This window comes from Onychostruthus taczanowskii, unplaced genomic scaffold (genome assembly GCF_017590055.1).
Source record: "Onychostruthus taczanowskii isolate IOZ18803 unplaced genomic scaffold, ASM1759005v1 scaffold21, whole genome shotgun sequence".
Lineage (NCBI taxonomy): Eukaryota > Metazoa > Chordata > Aves > Passeriformes > Passeridae > Onychostruthus > Onychostruthus taczanowskii.
The window spans coordinates 11381317-11397482 of NW_024499351.1; the positions used below are offsets into that span (position 1 = coordinate 11381317).

The 16166-nt window shown below is 54.8% G+C and overlaps 1 protein-coding gene across 7 annotated transcripts in view; it reads left to right on the forward strand.

The window, feature by feature from the left end:
- SLC29A1 (solute carrier family 29 member 1 (Augustine blood group)) overlaps positions 1-14883 on the forward strand; it is a 32630-nt gene extending 17747 nt beyond the window's left edge. For 4 of the 7 annotated variants that reach the window (XM_041404162.1, XM_041404161.1, XM_041404164.1 and 1 more), the window contains 12 exons: positions 7253-7335; positions 7787-7868; positions 8108-8280; positions 8498-8637; positions 8837-8971; positions 9124-9221; positions 9553-9643; positions 9762-9850; positions 9993-10101; positions 11390-11475; positions 13131-13330; positions 13870-14883. In XM_041404162.1, coding sequence (XP_041260096.1) covers positions 7307-7335; positions 7787-7868; positions 8108-8280; positions 8498-8637; positions 8837-8971; positions 9124-9221; positions 9553-9643; positions 9762-9850; positions 9993-10101; positions 11390-11475; positions 13131-13330; positions 13870-13981 — 1344 coding nt within the window. In that variant the 5' untranslated portion in view covers positions 7253-7306 and the 3' untranslated portion in view covers positions 13982-14883. Of the gene's footprint in view, positions 1-988; positions 1146-4912; positions 5572-7252; positions 7387-7786; positions 7869-8107; positions 8281-8497; positions 8638-8836; positions 8972-9123; positions 9222-9552; positions 9644-9761; positions 9851-9992; positions 10102-11389; positions 11476-13130; positions 13331-13869 lie in introns of those variants that run through there. The other 3 variants (XM_041404160.1, XM_041404166.1, XM_041404159.1) reach the window with 3 other exon arrangements.
- The last annotated feature ends 1283 nt before the right edge of the window (positions 14884-16166 follow it).

Genomic DNA, 16166 nt, shown 5'->3' on the forward strand with positions numbered 1-16166 from the left:
TTGTGCACAAGGTTGGGATTGCCTTTGTCCTCTGTGCATGGCTGTCCTGGCATGTGGTGGCCTGTGCCACTACTGCATCGAGACCCAGGCTCCTCCATGCAAGGAGGACCCGTTCCAGCTCAGGGCTTCCTCTGGCTGCTCCTTGTGCTCCCAGATGAATTTTACATTAATGATATCTGGTTGTTCTGCCCAGGTATCCTGTAAGGTTTTCTCCATTTGGAAGTGGAAACGTGGTTTCCTGCCATTGTGCTTCTTCCTGCTGCAGCCCCCAGATGGATTAGAGGGAAGTACCCCTTCCTGCAGCACTTCCCCTCCCCATGGCCCCCGAGCAGCACCACCATTGGCCAGCCTGGCATCCCTGGGGACTTGGGCCAGCTCTGCAGACATGGGCTGTGAGGGTCTGCCAGCTGCAGAGGATTGCTGGGCAAGGATGAAAGTCTGGGGCAAAGCATCTCCAGGCTCTCTCCAAACCCATGGTGGTCCCTCAAGAAACCATGGTCAGGTGCCATGAGCTTGGTGAGCTGTGCATGCCCATAGTGAGTCACTCTGTGCCCCTTCCCACCTCCTTGCTACTCCTGGAAGTGCTGAAAGCTGCCTGGAAGCACCATCCAGATCCTGGAGATGGTTTCTGCCTGGGCTTGGAGGCTTCTGCAGCTGCACTGAGTGAAGCCCTGAGCAAATCCCTCCTTCTGCCCTTGGGAGTAAGGGTCTTTATTTTTCTAAATTCCCACGAAAGGAAATTGAACCTAGCCCTGGAAAAACGTGTCTCCTTCCAGAGCCTCCCAAGAGGCAGGTTGGGGTTGTGGCTTAGAGGGGATGGTCCTTTCCCTGGGGAGAGCAGCCTAAGTGGGTGCCATCAGAGAAACCAGCTTCTTGGAAGAATCCTGTCTCTGCAAACAGTCTGCAGAGATCAGCTTATCTCTCCTCCTCTGACGCCTGCTCGTAAATGACGTTTTCCCCCTGCTCCTGCCCTTCCCCAGGAACTTGTATCTCCTCCTGCATCCCCAAACCGCCGGCCCTGGAGCAGGCAACAGCTCCAATATTTGTGGGGCTTTTCTTACGTCTCCCAAGGCTGCATTGTCCCTGCGTCGTCCTGTGGCTTGAAGTGACAAGGAGCAAGGGGCTGGGACCGCCCTGCCCTTCTGGTAAGCTTGTTGGGGTGACATCGAAGTGTCACTCTGCAGCGTTTGATGGGATTTTGGGCAGGAGTGCCCATCTCTGCTCCTGGGGGGTTTTCTCTGGCCAGGACCAGATTGCACTTGGGCTTGGGCACTCACCATGTGCTGAGGAGAGAGGTGTGTGGGTTCATCCTGGGGCTGCCATCCATGGCATATGACCAGTATTAGTCGGGGCTGGGAACCCACTCAGCTGAAGAGGTGGATATCCAGGGCTTCCTAGGACTCAGTAATGGGTGGGATAGTCCCAGCTGTGCCACCTGGGGTAGTTTTAAGGCTGGCTCTTCCCTGTCACTGTCCTCTGCCCTCTGCCTGGTGGGAAGCCCTTCAGGGAGAGTGCTGGAGTTCCTGGGGAATTTGCTGCTCAGCCGGATCACTTTACCTGCCTAGGGCGAGGGCCCCCAGGGAGCCTCTCAGGGCTCCTTGAACTTTCTAGATAAGGAACTTCAGCCTGGTTGGTCTACGCAGTTCAAAACACACCAGGGCTGAATGCTCCCCCTTCCTTCGCCACCCGGCATCTGAGATAACAGCAAGTGCTGGGAGCAGGGTCAGTATCCACAGCTGCTGCTTTGTGAGGAGTTTGTGGTGGCTGCTAGTGCAGCAAGCCCAAAGGCAGAGGAGTTTTAGAGGTGCCTCTTCAAAAGTCCATGGAGCAGTGGAGGGAGTGAGGTGAAACGGGTCAGAAACATTGCCCAGGGACCCTCATTCTGTGGGGTGAGGGTGCTGCACAGAGCAACTTGTAAGTGCTTTTTTTCTGCTGTCCAAGCCCTGGCAAAGCAGAGGACTTCATCTGCAGACAGCAAATTAAGGGAGAAAGCAGAAATACCTGCTGCCTCCTGCTCCCCTGCTAAGCTGTCTCCTCAGGATGCAGGTATGGAGTAGGGCTGGAAGAGCAGATGGCATCACAAGGCTGTTTACTGAGAGGCAGAGAAGACAAGAAGAATAGGAAGTGCTATCAGCTTGCTGATGGAAACAGCCAAAAAGTACTCCAGGACTAGGAAACCTGCAGCAGGATGCTGGATGGGTGAGGGATCAGAGGAAGAGAGGCCATAGCAGAAAAGACAGATGAAGCTTTTACCTCTCTGTTAGCTCTACAAGAGCCTGAGCAGTTTCTACCACCTTCCTTTGGGGAGCTCAGAGCAGAGGAAAGGTAGAAAGCAAAGGTAAACAGCAACAAGTGTCTTGGGCCAGGCAATGTTCCCCAGAAGGAAGGGGAGGGTGAAGTGTCTGGTTGTGACTGTGGCCCCTAGTCATTCATTTGCAACTGCTCCAGCCCCCAGTGACTGCGAGGAGGGAAAGATATGACATTATTTTCTGAGAAGGGCTGAAGGAAGTTCAGGGAAAAGCCAACTGCTGAATCTGCTACATGTCCTGGGTGTCTGTGCAGGGACAGGGCACGTGGCACGTGGGGAGGCTCCTGTGGAGAGGCCCCCAGGACTGGAGCAGCACTTCCTAGGGAGTCTGGGCTCAGGGTGCCCACACTGCTTCCTCAAAAAAATTCCAGCTTTCAGCCAAGTTCTTAAGGGAACTTGCTGGTCAAGAGGGAAAGTCTTTACTCAGCTCCATAATTAGTATGAAAACAGGAAGAGGGTGTAGGAGTCAGCAGTCAGTTTTTCCAGAGAAAAGAGATCTTTGCATTGGTCACATGTTTTTTCAACATTCATGAGTGACCTGGAAAAGAGAATGAGCAATGAGATGACAGGGCTTTGCTGAGGTGATTGGATTACTCAGGTTCATGGGGACAAGTGCCAGCTAGGAGGAGCACTGACAACCATTACACCAGGCAACTGAAATTCAGTTTAGATAAATATCAAGTGATAGACAAGGGGGGAAGGGAAGAAGCCCCAAATCCACAAACAAGATTATACACTGAGCCAGCCATGAGCTGGCCACTCACAGTAAGGCCTGAGGCTATTTCAGATAGCTCAGTGTGTATGAAAACACACACTGAATTGTCTTTCCCAGTTACAAAGCAGAAGCAAAGCAGGAAAACTTTGTGCCACTCTTCAAACTGGTGTCTCACCCGCACAGAGTCCCTGTGTGCCCCCAGCACCAGCATCTCTGTAAGGATCGAGAGGAGCCAGGGAAGATTTGGAGAAAAGCAACAAGGAGGACTGAAGGCATGGAGCCATGCCTGAATGACTAAGTGAGCTAGAATTTCTGTTTGAAGAATGTGCTGTTGGGTGGATACAATCCAGGTCTGTAAAGCAGCCACTCCAATGTTCATCCATCCTTTGATGTTGAAGGGAAGGGAGCCCTGGTGAGGCCCTGCATGTGGGGAGAGCTGCTGCCCCTCTCAGGAGCTCCTGAGTTGAAGGGGGAAGCAGGATTTCACAGAAGTGAAACCCACCATGGCTACAAAACACATGAACATCATGTCCCTTCCAGCTTGAAGGCTGGGGAAACAGTTGGACAGTTAGCCCACAACCCATGCCACATTTACCCTTTCCTACCATCTGCTTTTGCACTCAGATGGAGAGCAGCCTTTGAGCTGGACCAGCCTCTCCTTTGACTCAAGGCACCTGCCTCCCCGTGTTTTGGGAGGGATTGTTTTTGTCTCAGCCCCACAGCGGTGGTGCGCAACTGTGCACACTCATCTGTCTTGTGAAATACAAGCGTGTGTCCTGAAGGTGGAGATGGAATTGCCTGTACCCCAGAACAAGGTAGGAGGATCCACAAGCAGCATGGTCAGAGTTCAAGCACGCATATGAAATCTCATGAAACAGGCAGTCTCGTAAGTGTTTCCTATCTTCCAGCTGAGTCATGGCCACCAAGGTTTCATGTGACCTGCATACCTGTGCTGGGCTTGTTGCGTGCCTGCAGATAAACTTTGAGGGGGCCCTGGATCAGCCTTCCTGGCAGGAGAACTCTGGGCAAGCGGACATAGGGGATGGGGTGAAAAGCTGGTGAGGCAACTTGTCCTGTCCCATCTTGGCCGTGCTTGGAGGAAGTACTGACATTATCCCTGCAAAATGATCCCCTGACAAGTGGTGTCAGGAGGACATGAGGTGCTTGCCAGTGTATATGCTGGCAACCCCTTGGCTATGGATTGCCAGGACACTTCTACACTTGGTGTGGTGTAAACGGCTTTTCTTTAAAAATTTGGTGTTTCTGGGTATAACTCCATGGTGCCATAGCATGCTGCATGGCACCAGGGAATTGCTTGACTGGGAAACTAAGTATGCACTGTGCTCACCCTTGGTGAAGGCAGCAGGAAAAGGTGGTGTGGGGAAAGGGAGAAGTAGGGAAGTGTCCAAAGCCAGGTGACAAATGGCTGCCTGCAGGTGTGGCTGTCCTGCAGTGCGTGTTTTTCTGCAGAGGTTAGGCAGTTTTGGTGACAGCTAGCCCTGCCGTCAGCTCCCAGGGCTTGGCTGGCAATGGGGCAGCATATGGCCACCGAGGGTGTCACTCAGCATCTGTCACAGTCTTTGTGTGTCATGAATGGGCAATTAAAATTGTGCCATCTCTTGTTTGTACCTGCTCAAATGTTCTAGTTTATGGTTTGCTAAGTCCACTCTTTGTGATCTTGCTTCTGCTTACACATCACTGCCATGGGGTTAAGACAGACTGCTCTATGCCCAGGAAGAAAAGGGATGTCCTTATGCCAAGGCCCCACATCGCTCCTCCTTCTCTGTGTCCCTCAGGATGTGCAGCCACCAAGCTGGTGGCTGGGCTAAACACCAGCAGACTCCTGCAGGGGGCGGTTGGAGTTGTGCTGTGCCAGCTGGAAAAGTGGCATCTGTTCATGTCCCATCGGGTAGGGCAGCTCTCCCCAAGTGGAAGGAGGGCTGCCACCTGTAGCTGGATGTAACCTTTTCTGTTTGTTGTAGGGTTCTTTATAACAGCCAGCAGCTGGAAGTGTTTCCTGCTGTAATGACTGCTGCCCTTGGCAGGCACTGTCTCTTTGTGGAAAACATTAGGAGGCATTTAGCGAAGTGAGACAGAAAACAAACAGAGCAGGCAGGAGACTGCGGGCCGGGCAGTGCCTGCCAAGAAGGCTGGGCTCCTGACACAGGGATGTGGGCACCCTCCGGACGGAAGCAGGAGGTGGTGGGAAAGCAGCATGGCGGAGCGCCCTGCCCCAGCACCCCCAGAGTCCTACTCCCGAGCCCCCCTGCCTCCTCCCCAACACCCCCGGCTCCTGTCATCTCCTCAGCTCCCTTCCGTTCCTCCCTTCCCTGGATGGTTGGGCAGCAGGACGTGGGCTGTGTGCCAGCTCTGGTACCCGATACCTCTCCTCCTCCGCGGGTGCCGCTAGACCCACGGGGCTCCAGCCCCCGTGACTTGAGCCAGGGCCTGCCACTCACCCCAAGGGCAGGGGGTGTGGAAGCAGGGGACACACTGCCTTCAAATACTCTGAACACAGGGCTCACCCTGGCTCTGTCCTCTCTCCCAGGTATGTCTATGGGGTCAGTCCCTGCTTCTATTTCTAGGGACAGCGATGTGAGCCGGTGGGGGCTGGAAGGGGGATCAGCAGCTTGGCTGGCAAGGGGAAGCATGTTGGGGCTTGCTGGGGACCCACGGGGAAAGCTGAGGTTCTCTTGCCTATTTTGGGTTGAGATCTGTTTGCTTGGAGACAAGCAGTGGCCCCGGTGGGGTTTCTGTGTGCGAGGGGATGGCAGTTTTGTTTGCAGATCTCTCTGCTAATCCCGAATGTAGATGTCTCCTCCCCGCAGAGGCACTGGCAGGCTGCCAGGAGGGGATTTTGAGGTGTTTTTTCTGGAAGCCCGGATGGCTCACAAGGGCAAGGCAGGAGCTGTCATGCCCCCGAGCTTTCTGTGTGGGAAGGCAGGGGAGCGGTGCTGCAGATGGCTCCGACATCAACAGGGTGGCACCTGCCGGGTTGGCAGAGCCCTCGATCCTTTACAGGCATGCTGTTGTCCTGCTCTGTCTTTCCCAAGCGGCCCAAGGGACTTCCAAAATTCCTCTCCACATCCCACCGGCTGTGTTTTGGCTCAGTCGTAGCTCGGGCTCCCAGCCGGCAGGATCCTACCGGAGGAGGAGGCGAGCTCTGCCCAGAAGCCCACGGGCACCTGCGCCAGGGACGGGCTGCGCTGCCTTCAGTGCGTGCCGGGGCTGGCAGGGACTACAGATCCCAGCATGCTGCTGCCTGCCTCTTCCTCCCCCTCCCCTCCTCCTCCTCCGCCCTACCTGGCGGGGCGCAGGCAGGGATGCTGCAGGCGGCGTTGGAGCAGGCGTCCGCGGGGCATGTCCCGGGGGCGCCGGGGACACGGCGCCGGCAGCCCCGCTGCAGGTGAAGCCCTGGGAGAAGTGCCGGAGCGCCCCATGCTGCGCCGCCCAGACTGGAAAAGGACAAGGCAGGCCTGCGGTTCCTCCTGGCGGCTAATCCCACTCTGCCCCGGGAAGAGGGGGGGACCGGGGAGGGAAAGTCTCGTCTCGGGGCTCTGGGGGCCACGTCTCTGGGGTCTCAGAGCGATACCTGAGCGGTGCAGCGCCTGGGCAGGTGGTGATTGGAAAAAAGGAGCGGTGGGTGCTCGGGAGGGGACAGCAGTGCCAGGGACGCCCTTGGCTTTTCAAGGTGACCCAGGAAAGGGCCGTGAGAGCTGCAGGGAAGTGGGATTGAAAACGGGAGATTTGCTGGTTCTGGCCGGAGAGGCTGCTGAATTAAATGTATCTTTTGTGCCACCGAGCCCGCCCGGGGCATTGGAGGGAGCTGGGGCGGGCAGGGTGGGCAGACACAGCCCACTGCGCACATGCTTCACTCACAGCCCCAGGATTGGGGACAGAGAGCTGCAGGCTCACAAATCCCTTAAGAGCCTACTGCAAGCAGTTGGGCAGCCAGCATGAGCAACCTGGGAAAGCAGTTTCCTTTTGGAGGGAAGGCTTGCTGTGCCTGGCCAGCAGAATAAGGCTGTGTGCCACAGCCCCTTGGCTTAAGGACTCTGAGCTGCAGGTTTCCAAAGCTCCTGCATTGTCCTCTCATCGTTTTCTGGGTTGGTGTTTGACTCCCAGTACTGTGGAACATTTACTGGCAGCATGGGTTGGGGTTAAAACAAGTGTTGCCCCTGCCTGGCATGTGTCTCTCACTTTCCCATAAAATCTTGTTTGTTTTCCAGACGGAGAGCAGCCATAAGACTTGCTGGGACCTGTGCTAACTCTTGCCACACAAGATGACAGCAAGAGACGGGCCCCAAGATAGGTAATGGTGGGTTCTGATGTTGCTGAGGGGACACATCCAGGATACCAGGAGGTGAGACAGGACAGGGGCACCCAGCATCTGAGAGACCCCCTCTCCTGCATGCTAACTGGGCTACCGAGCTGTCCCTTCTTTCTAAGCTTTTCCACAGCAAATGGGCTGTAAACTGTAAATAGTCCCCTGTAAACACACCTGGGGAGCCTAACTCCCTCCCACACCTTGTGTTGGATGCTGTGTATCTGGGTGCCACATGCTGAGGAGCAGCCAACCTCTCCCTGCCTTCGTAGCCTCCTGGGGAGGGCCCCTCTGCAGTGCCACATCTCTGGCAGCCCAGGCTATCAAGGGCTGTGGGGCAGGGCAGTAAATATTGTCTGGTGCCTCCTACCACAGGGTCAGGGACAGTCGGAAGCAATACCCAGCTTCCACTCCAAACCCCACTCTGTCCCCTTCACAGGTACAAGGCTGTCTGGCTGATCTTCTTCATCCTCGGCCTGGGAACACTGCTGCCATGGAATTTCTTCATGACTGCCAGAGGGGTGAGGGCTTCCCTCCTGCTGTTGTCCATGACAGTAACATGTCCCCTGTTGTGTCTAGGGACCATGGTATAGATGTGGTAGCATGGCACAGCATGCAGAGGACCACAAGCGTGTGTGACCTGGGTGTGACGAGTGGCACTGAGGCAGCAGGAGGGATGGGCATGGGTCTGAACAAAGAATAAGAGTGGCCTTGGAAGGCCTCACAGAATCTCAGCCCCACTAGGCTCCTTCCTTTGCAGTATTTCATCAAGCGCCTTGCGGACCCGGAGGAGACGAGCCACGTCAGGAACCAGACTGGTGAGGCCACCTTCACACCCTCCTACCTGCAGTCCGTGTTTGACAACTTCATGACTCTCTGCGCCATGGTGCCCCTCCTTATCTTCACCTGCCTCAACTCCTTCATCCATCAGCGGTGAGCCTTGCTCCGTCCTTGCCCCTGCCAGTCCCCATCGGGCCACCCTGCCCTGGCCTGTTCTCCTGTCCCAGCACTGAGCCAAGCTACAGCCCAGTCAAAGGCAAAACACCAGTCTCCTGTCTCAGGGTTTGGCTGGGATCCCATAGTTAGAGCTTGGTCCCAGCCCCAGGTTTTTAGGGGGTTGGCTTTTCCTCACTGAGACCTTCTTTTGTAGGATTCCCCAGCAGATCCGTATCTCAGGCAGCCTGGTGGCCATTGGGCTGGTGTTTTTAGTCACTGCGATCATGGTGAAAGTCCCCATGGAGCCTCTTCCCTTCTTCGTCTTTACCATGATCAGCATTGTCTTCATCAACTGTGAGTGAAGCAGTGGGGGAAGGAGAGGGACATGGCTAGGGCTGATCCCTCTGGGAGAAAAGCATGAACCTCACTGTGGGAGAGCCAAGGGGGAGGGGGACTTGCCTTGCCTCGCAGGGCAGGGGCCTTGGTTCCCTGCAGAGGTGCAGTCCATCCTTGCCTTTGGTTTCTCATATCTGCTCATCTTTCCCCTTTGCAGCCTTCGGCGCCATTCTCCAGAGCAGCCTGTTTGGGCTGGCAGGGCTCCTGCCTGTCAGCTACACAACTCCCATCATGAGTGGGCAGGGTTTGGCAGGCACATTCGCTGCTTTGGCAATGATCTGCAGTATTGCCAGTGAGTAATCCCTGCCTTGCAGGTGACAGGGCCTTCCCAGACCGCTGCTGTCACAGCATGTGCCGAGGTCATGCTGTGTGGAAGATGGCAGCAGGGCTTTGCTCCTCTCAGCTGTCATCATCTTCCTTTCCTCTCCCTTCCTGTGCTCTCAGTTGGTGCCCAGCAACCCGAGAGCTTCATCGGTTACTTCACCACAGCCTGTGTGACAATCGTGCTGGCAATCGTCTCCTACGTAGTTCTGCCTCACATGGTGAGACTGCTGTCCTGGTAGGGAAGGGCTTGGGAACGTCAGACCTTTGTGCATCCCAGCACAAGAACCGTGGCCCACTAGCAGCCTTCACTTCTTGTGTCAGGGCAGGTTCTCCTGTGTCCCAAGGGAGCACTTTGGGATACTTCCCACCACAGATACCCCAGTATACTTGGGGTATCTGAGTCCCTGGGTAAGCAGGAAAGCATCAATATCAGGCAATAATTGGAAGGAATGCTTTAGCCCATATTGCCCAAATCTGCTGTTTTCACACAGCCCCTGGCAGCCTTCTTTCTGCATGCATGAATGAGTCCTCCCCACTGTCTCTCTGCAGGATTTCTTCCGATACTACTCCATGAAGGACAAGACAGAGTACCGCGTGTACAATGCAGAGCTGGAGACCAAGAGAGACCTGATTAAGAAAGGTGAGGGGCTGAGAGAAGGAAGAGAAAAGGGAAAGAGAAAGAGCTTAAAGAAAGAAGGACTGAATTAGATTGCGGCTTTCTGGGGTCTGCTGTGCCCTACTTGTGTCTCTCCCTGCAGACGAGAATGGGATGGAGCAGAATAACTCAAAGATCATCCCTATCCACAACCCTGATGAGCAGCCCTCTGTCATTGCTATTTTTAAGAAGGTCTGTGAGTTTCCAGCGAGCCTTGTCCTGTCCTTCCTTCTGGGATGGGCACAGGTGTAGGAGAGCACGGGGAGAGGAGACCAGCCCTGCACTGGTCTCTTGCCCTATGTTTGGTACCAGCATTTTTCTTTCATCTGCCTAGCTCTGGGTCTTGGCTCTGTCTGTCTGCTTTGTCTTCACCGTCACCATCGGCGTCTTTCCTGCCATCACAGCTAACGTGTCCACTGTCCTCGGAGAGGGAAACAAATGGGGTAAGTGTGCCAGGAATGGGGGTGAGGTAGGAAAAAACTGAGAACAAGGTAAATGGGAGAAAAGGAGGTGGGGCTTGAAGGTATGTGTGGTGGGGTAACCCTGTCTGGATGCCAGGTGCGCACCAAAGCCACTCCAGCTGGACAGGGGAGATAAAATATGACAAAAGGCTTTTGGGTCGAGATAAGGACAGTGAGAGATCACTCATCAATTACTGTCACAGGCAAAACAGACTCAACTTGGGGAAAATTAATTTAATTTATTTACCAGTCAAATCACAGTGGTATAATGAGAAATAAAAACTAAATCTTGAAGCACCTTGCACTCACCCCTCCCTTCTTCCCAGGCTTAAGTTTATTTACGATTTCTTTATCTCCTCCCTCTGCAGTAGTGCAGGAGGATGGGGAATGAGGGTTGCATTCAGTTCTTCACACATTTCCTCTGCCACTGCTTCCTTCTCAGGGGGAGAACACCTCCCACTCTTCCCCTCCTCCAACATGGGGACCCTCTCATGGGAGGCAGTCCTCCTTGAAGTCCAATGTGAGTGCTTCCCATGAGCTGCAGTTTTTCATGAACTGCTTCAGCCTGGGTCCCTTCCATGGGACACAGTCCTTCAGAAACAGACTGTTCCAGTGTGGGTCTCCTGCAGTGTCCTGCCGGCAAACCTGCTTCAGAGTAGGGTGGTCTTCACAGGCAGCAGGTGGATATTGACTCACTGTGGACCTCCTTGGGCTGCAGAAGGGCAGTCTGTCTCACCATGGTCGTCACCACAGGCTGTAGGGGAATTTTTGCTCTGACATCTGGAGCGCCTTCTCCACCTCATTTTCCACTGGTCTTGGTGTCTGCAGAGCTGTTTCTGTCACATATTCTCACTTCTCTCTCTGGGTGCAATTGCACATGTTGAGAGGTTTTTTTCCCTTTTTAATATGTCAGCCGTAGGCCCTACCACTGTCACGGATGACCTTTGCCAGTGGTGGGTCTGTCTTGGAGCCATCTGACATTGGCTCTGTCAGGCATAGGGGTGCTTCTATCAGCTTCTCTCAGAAGCTGCCCCTGTAGCCCACCTTGTTACCAAAACCTTGCCACACAAACCCAATACAGAATGCTGGAAGGGAAGAGGGAACCACTGTGCATGATGGTTTGGATGTCAACACCAGCCTGGCTGGGAGACCATTCCAGGTCTTGGTGGGAAACTGGTAGGACCTTGACGTGAAAGACAGTCAGTCTCTGTGCAGTGGGTATGAGGGATTGGGGCATACTTGGCTTCTCACTGACCATCCCCTTCTTCAGGTCTCTACTTCATTCCTGTCTCCTGCTTCCTGCTCTTTAACGTCTTCGACTGGACAGGACGCAGTCTCACTGCCCTCTTCACGTGGGTAAGTATGGGGCAGGGAGCAAATGCCAGGCAGTGTCTATCCCTAGGTCCTTCAGCCACAGCTGTCACTGGGGCTGCCATCCATGGCTTGGAGCAGGAAGGAGGTGCAGAGATAACTCCTGCTTTAAATTCTAAGTGCAGATTTATGGGTCAGAGCCGAGAACCACAGTGTTGTTCTGTCCTCCCACCTCTCTTTCAACATGGCTTGGATGAAGCTGCCTCCTCCATTTCAGCCTCTCTGTAAACAAACCTTCACTCCAGCTATGCAAAAGACGAGACAGGATGGCGACAGGGAAAGAGGGTGAAAGACAGGGCAGCCCAAAATAAAACCTCTGGCCTTGGCACAGGACACAGCTGCTTCAAAGACCCTTGTCCTGAGAGCAAGGCAGGGCCATGCCATGTGTGTCATACAACTGTCCCCTGCCACATCCCCTTGCTCTCATCTCCTCAGGATGGACAAGGAAAGGGGCTTTCCTGTCTGGGTCTCTTCCTGCCCCTTCACCCACCCCCCCAAGCGCTGTTTCCCCCTGTATTGTTCAGGCTGTTTGTTTAGAGAAGCTCCTCAGGACCACGTCCCACACGGGGTCTGCCTGAGCCTGCCTTCCCCATGGCCTGGAGCTGCTTCTCCGCTGGCCATCACTGCTTGTTGCCTTCGGTCTTGGCCACGAGCCGCCTTGCCTGGTGTCCAGGCCACAGCCTCCATGGCGGGATGACCCAGCAGGAGATGTTTCCAAAACAAGGCTGTGTGGAAAGTCTGACTGCATGTGGTTTGGGCCACATTTCCCTGGTTGGGGCCCCACTCACTCTTTTTCTCCTCAAGCAGGAGAGGCAGCTGCTGTCTCCAGTTTGCCCCATAGACACGGCAGCTGGCCTAACCTCAGTTTCCTCCTGTGTTCATGGAGTTTCCTGTGGCCACGCCAGCCCAGCAGCTCCCAAGGCAGCTGTGGGTCTCTCCTCACCTCAGACCAGTGAACCCGGTCATCTGTGAACTGGGCACCTCACTGAGGGGATGAGGTCTGTCGCAGTCCAGGGGCTCCTTAGTCCCAGCTGCAGGGACAACACAGGGGGATGGTACCTCCTTCTTTGTCCCAGCCTTAGTTGCTCAGGAACTCTGGTAGAATCTAAGGAGACTGTAACTCGGTCCACGCCTTTCCCAGCACATTCCAAAACAGCCCCAGCATAATCCCTTTCTTAGATTGCTGGATCTTGCCCTGCTTGCTGGGGGATGGCGTAGGACGCTGGAGAGCTGGCTAAAGCCCAGTTTGCAGGCGCTGAGGTGCCAGAGGGGCTTTACCTCAGCCACCCTTGTTCCGCACACTGGCTCGCGGCCTGAGCGTGCACAAAGCTCTCTTGCCTGCCTGTCTATTGCCAGCAGGGGCTTAACAGTTGCCCACAAGCGCGGCTCAGTATTTTGGCTCTAGTGCTGCTTCAAGTCACCTGCAACAGGGCTTTCAGACCTAGAACCTACTTATGACTGCAGGTGGTGACACTGGGATTTGTTGCAGCCAAGAAAGTCTCTCAGCAGCTTTGCCATCTCTGTGGCTCCTCCACAGCCCTGGCGCAGCAGGGACAGCCTCTGCAGAGCCCCTGCCAGCATGCCATGGGATGGGGAATGTCCAGTTCTCAGCTGCTCAGCAATCTGTGTTTTTCTCCCAGCCCGGGATGAACAGCTGCCTCCTGCCAGTGATGGTGGTCCTCCGTGTCATCTTTGTCCCTCTTTTCATGCTGTGCAACGTGAAACCCCGTTATTACCTGCCTGTTGTGTTCTCTCATGACGCCTGGTACATCATCTTCATGATCTTCTTCTCCATCTCCAATGGCTACCTGGCCAGCCTTTGCATGTGCTTCGGGCCAAAGTGAGTGTGAGCTGGGGACAAGGGAAGGGTTGGTTATGCCCCCAGATGCCAGCCCTGGAATGACTTGTGGAGTCTAGCTCTGCCCAGCTCTGGCATCTGGAGAAGAGGCCACAGGCACAGAAGGGAATTGTCACTACCCACAGCGTCCCATCTCCCAGGCTTGTGCCTCCATATCCTAGGGATGAGGAAGCTATCTGGGCTCTGCCACACAGGGGAAGGGGCTGGATGCAGCGGGGATCTGGAGGGCAGCAGAGCATGGCACAGTACCCACAGCAGGGTGAGCAGCCTTCCCCAGCACAGGGAGCACAAGGAGCCCCACAGGAGTCAGAGAGGAATGTCCCTGGTGCCAGGAGCTTCAGGGTGGCATACCTGATGCACTTTATGAGCCAACAGTGAGGAGACTTGGAGTTCTTGTGGCTCTAGGAGCCAAGAGGGATTTCTTCTTGCCATTCCTCTGCTACAAGCCTCCCAGCTCCACTGAACAGCGGGGCACTGGACACGCATCCTGAGGATGGATCTGACACCTGTTTCTCCCCTAGGAAAGTGCTTGTGCACGAAGCAGAGACCGCTGGAGCTGTCATGGCATTTTTCCTGTCACTGGGTCTGGCCCTAGGAGCTGCTGTCTCCTTTCTGGTCCGAATTCTCATCTAGCAGAGGCACACAGAGGGTGCAGGGACACCAAGAGATGGCTCCGCATCCTCCACTGAGGCCCTGGACACCTCAGCACTGTGGGGAAATAACAGCTCACACCTGTCCCTGCCAAATCACACTGCCACAGCAGACATTACAGCCAGGGACGGTTCCACTCCTGCAGGGCTGGCCTGGTTCCTGCCACGCTCAGCTGTGTGATGCCCTCAGGCCTACGTGCCTTCTCCTTCCCCATGCTGTGTGTGTTGTAAGACCCCCGGGATCTCCAAGAAGTCCAGCTGCCTCCCATGCTGCATAACTTCCCTGGCTCAAGGCCAAAAGCCATTTTCAGCCTCTTTCTCTCTGAGAGAGTGAAAGGCTGGTAACTAGTGTTACTCCTCTTGCCCTTGTCTCCAAAGCACCTAGGAGATTCTCTCCTCTCCTCCTAGGGGGCCTGGAAATATCCCACAGCCCTCCTCTTGCTGACAGACTTGTGAATGGCGAGGAGAGCCCCAGCCAGCCTTGCCATCCCTGCTCTCTGCTATACGCACATCCCCCTGACCAGTGGTATCCCTGAAGTGTAGACATCTGTGTCCCAGCCACAGAAAGAGCCAACACCATGGCTAGGCTGAGGGAGGAGGAGGTCTCCACACCCCACCTTCTCCCCCTCTCCTTGCCTCTCTTCCCTTTTTTTTTTTTTGTGATTCTGACATTGTTTTTTTTTTTTTTCAGCCTCCTGGTTGTGTGACAGGAGGTTATACTGTGGGTTACAAGAGGAAAAGCAGCAACTCCCTTCCCAACAAAGCTGCCTTCCCTACCCATGTGTGCTACAAGGGAAGGCCTCACCTCTCCCTTGGCTTTCATGTCCCTTGTCACGTAAATGTGTCTATACAGTTGCCATTTTCTATAAAAAGAACAAAATGCTCCTTTGGGTATGTGTTTTTGTCTCTGTCGCCACAGGGGAGAGGGGCTGTGGAGGACCAAGGGTTGAAGTGAGAAGGCACTGGCATTTCCTTACCACCCTGTAGTTCCATGCAGGCAGCATCAGAAATGGTGGGAATGGTGTGTGCATGCCCTGCACAGCCAGGCCCAGCCATGAGGACACAGCCAGTGTGGGAAGGGGATCGTAGAACCATAAAATCAGAATGGTTCAGGTTGCAAGGGGGCTTGAAGATCATCCAGTTCCAAACCCCCTGCCACGGGCTGTGATAATTTCCACACACCAGGTTACTGCAGCCCCATCCAGCCTGGCCCCGAAGACTTTGAGGGATGGGGCACCCACAGCTTCTCTGGGCAACCTGTTCCAGTGCCTCACCACCCTCAGAGTAATAAATTTCTTGCCCAGCATCTAAACCTTCCCTCTGTTTGAAACCACTCCCCTTTGTCCTGTAACGACATACTCTTTGTCCCTGTCCATCTTTATTGTAGGTGCCCATCAGGTACTGGAAGGCCACAATTAGGTCACACCAAACCCTTCTCCAGGCTGAACGATCCAAATTCAGACATCCCTTGTAGGAGAGGTGCTCCATCCCTCTGACCATGTTGCTGTTCCTCCTATGGACTATCTCCAACAGGTGCAAGTCCTTCCTGTGCAGGGGACCCCAGAGCTGGATGCAGCACTGCAGGTGGGCTCTCACCAGAGCAGAACAGAGGGGCAGAAACTGTCCCTTGTCCTGCTGGCTGTACTGCTCCGGATGCAGCCCAGGACACCACTGTCTGTCTGAGCTGTGACTGCTCATGGTGAACTCATGGCCAGCCTCTCATCCACCAGCACCCCAGGGATGCTGCCCTCGAGGTACAACAAGGGACCACTGACACCTCTGATAAAGAGCAGATGGACCTTCATATCTTGAGGTGCAGTGACCTGCAGCACTGCATCTGGGAGCTTTCCTTGTGCCTGGGAACAGCCAGAGTGCCACCTCCTGCTCCTGGAGTGAACTACACCAGCCTGCCAGCGGGAATCCCCCTCCCTCTGTCCCACATCATTCACAGCCATCACCTCTTTGCACCGCCAGGCACCAAAACCCATGTGGGAGTTCGGATCCCCCATCCCACTTCCAGCTTCCTTTGCTGGTCAGGGCTTTTGTACCCACAGCTTCAACACAGAATCACAGAGTAGGTCAGGCTGGAAGGCACCACGTGGTGGATCATCTGGTCCACCACCTCTGCTTAAGCAGGGTCAACATAGAGCACAGGGCACAGGATTGTG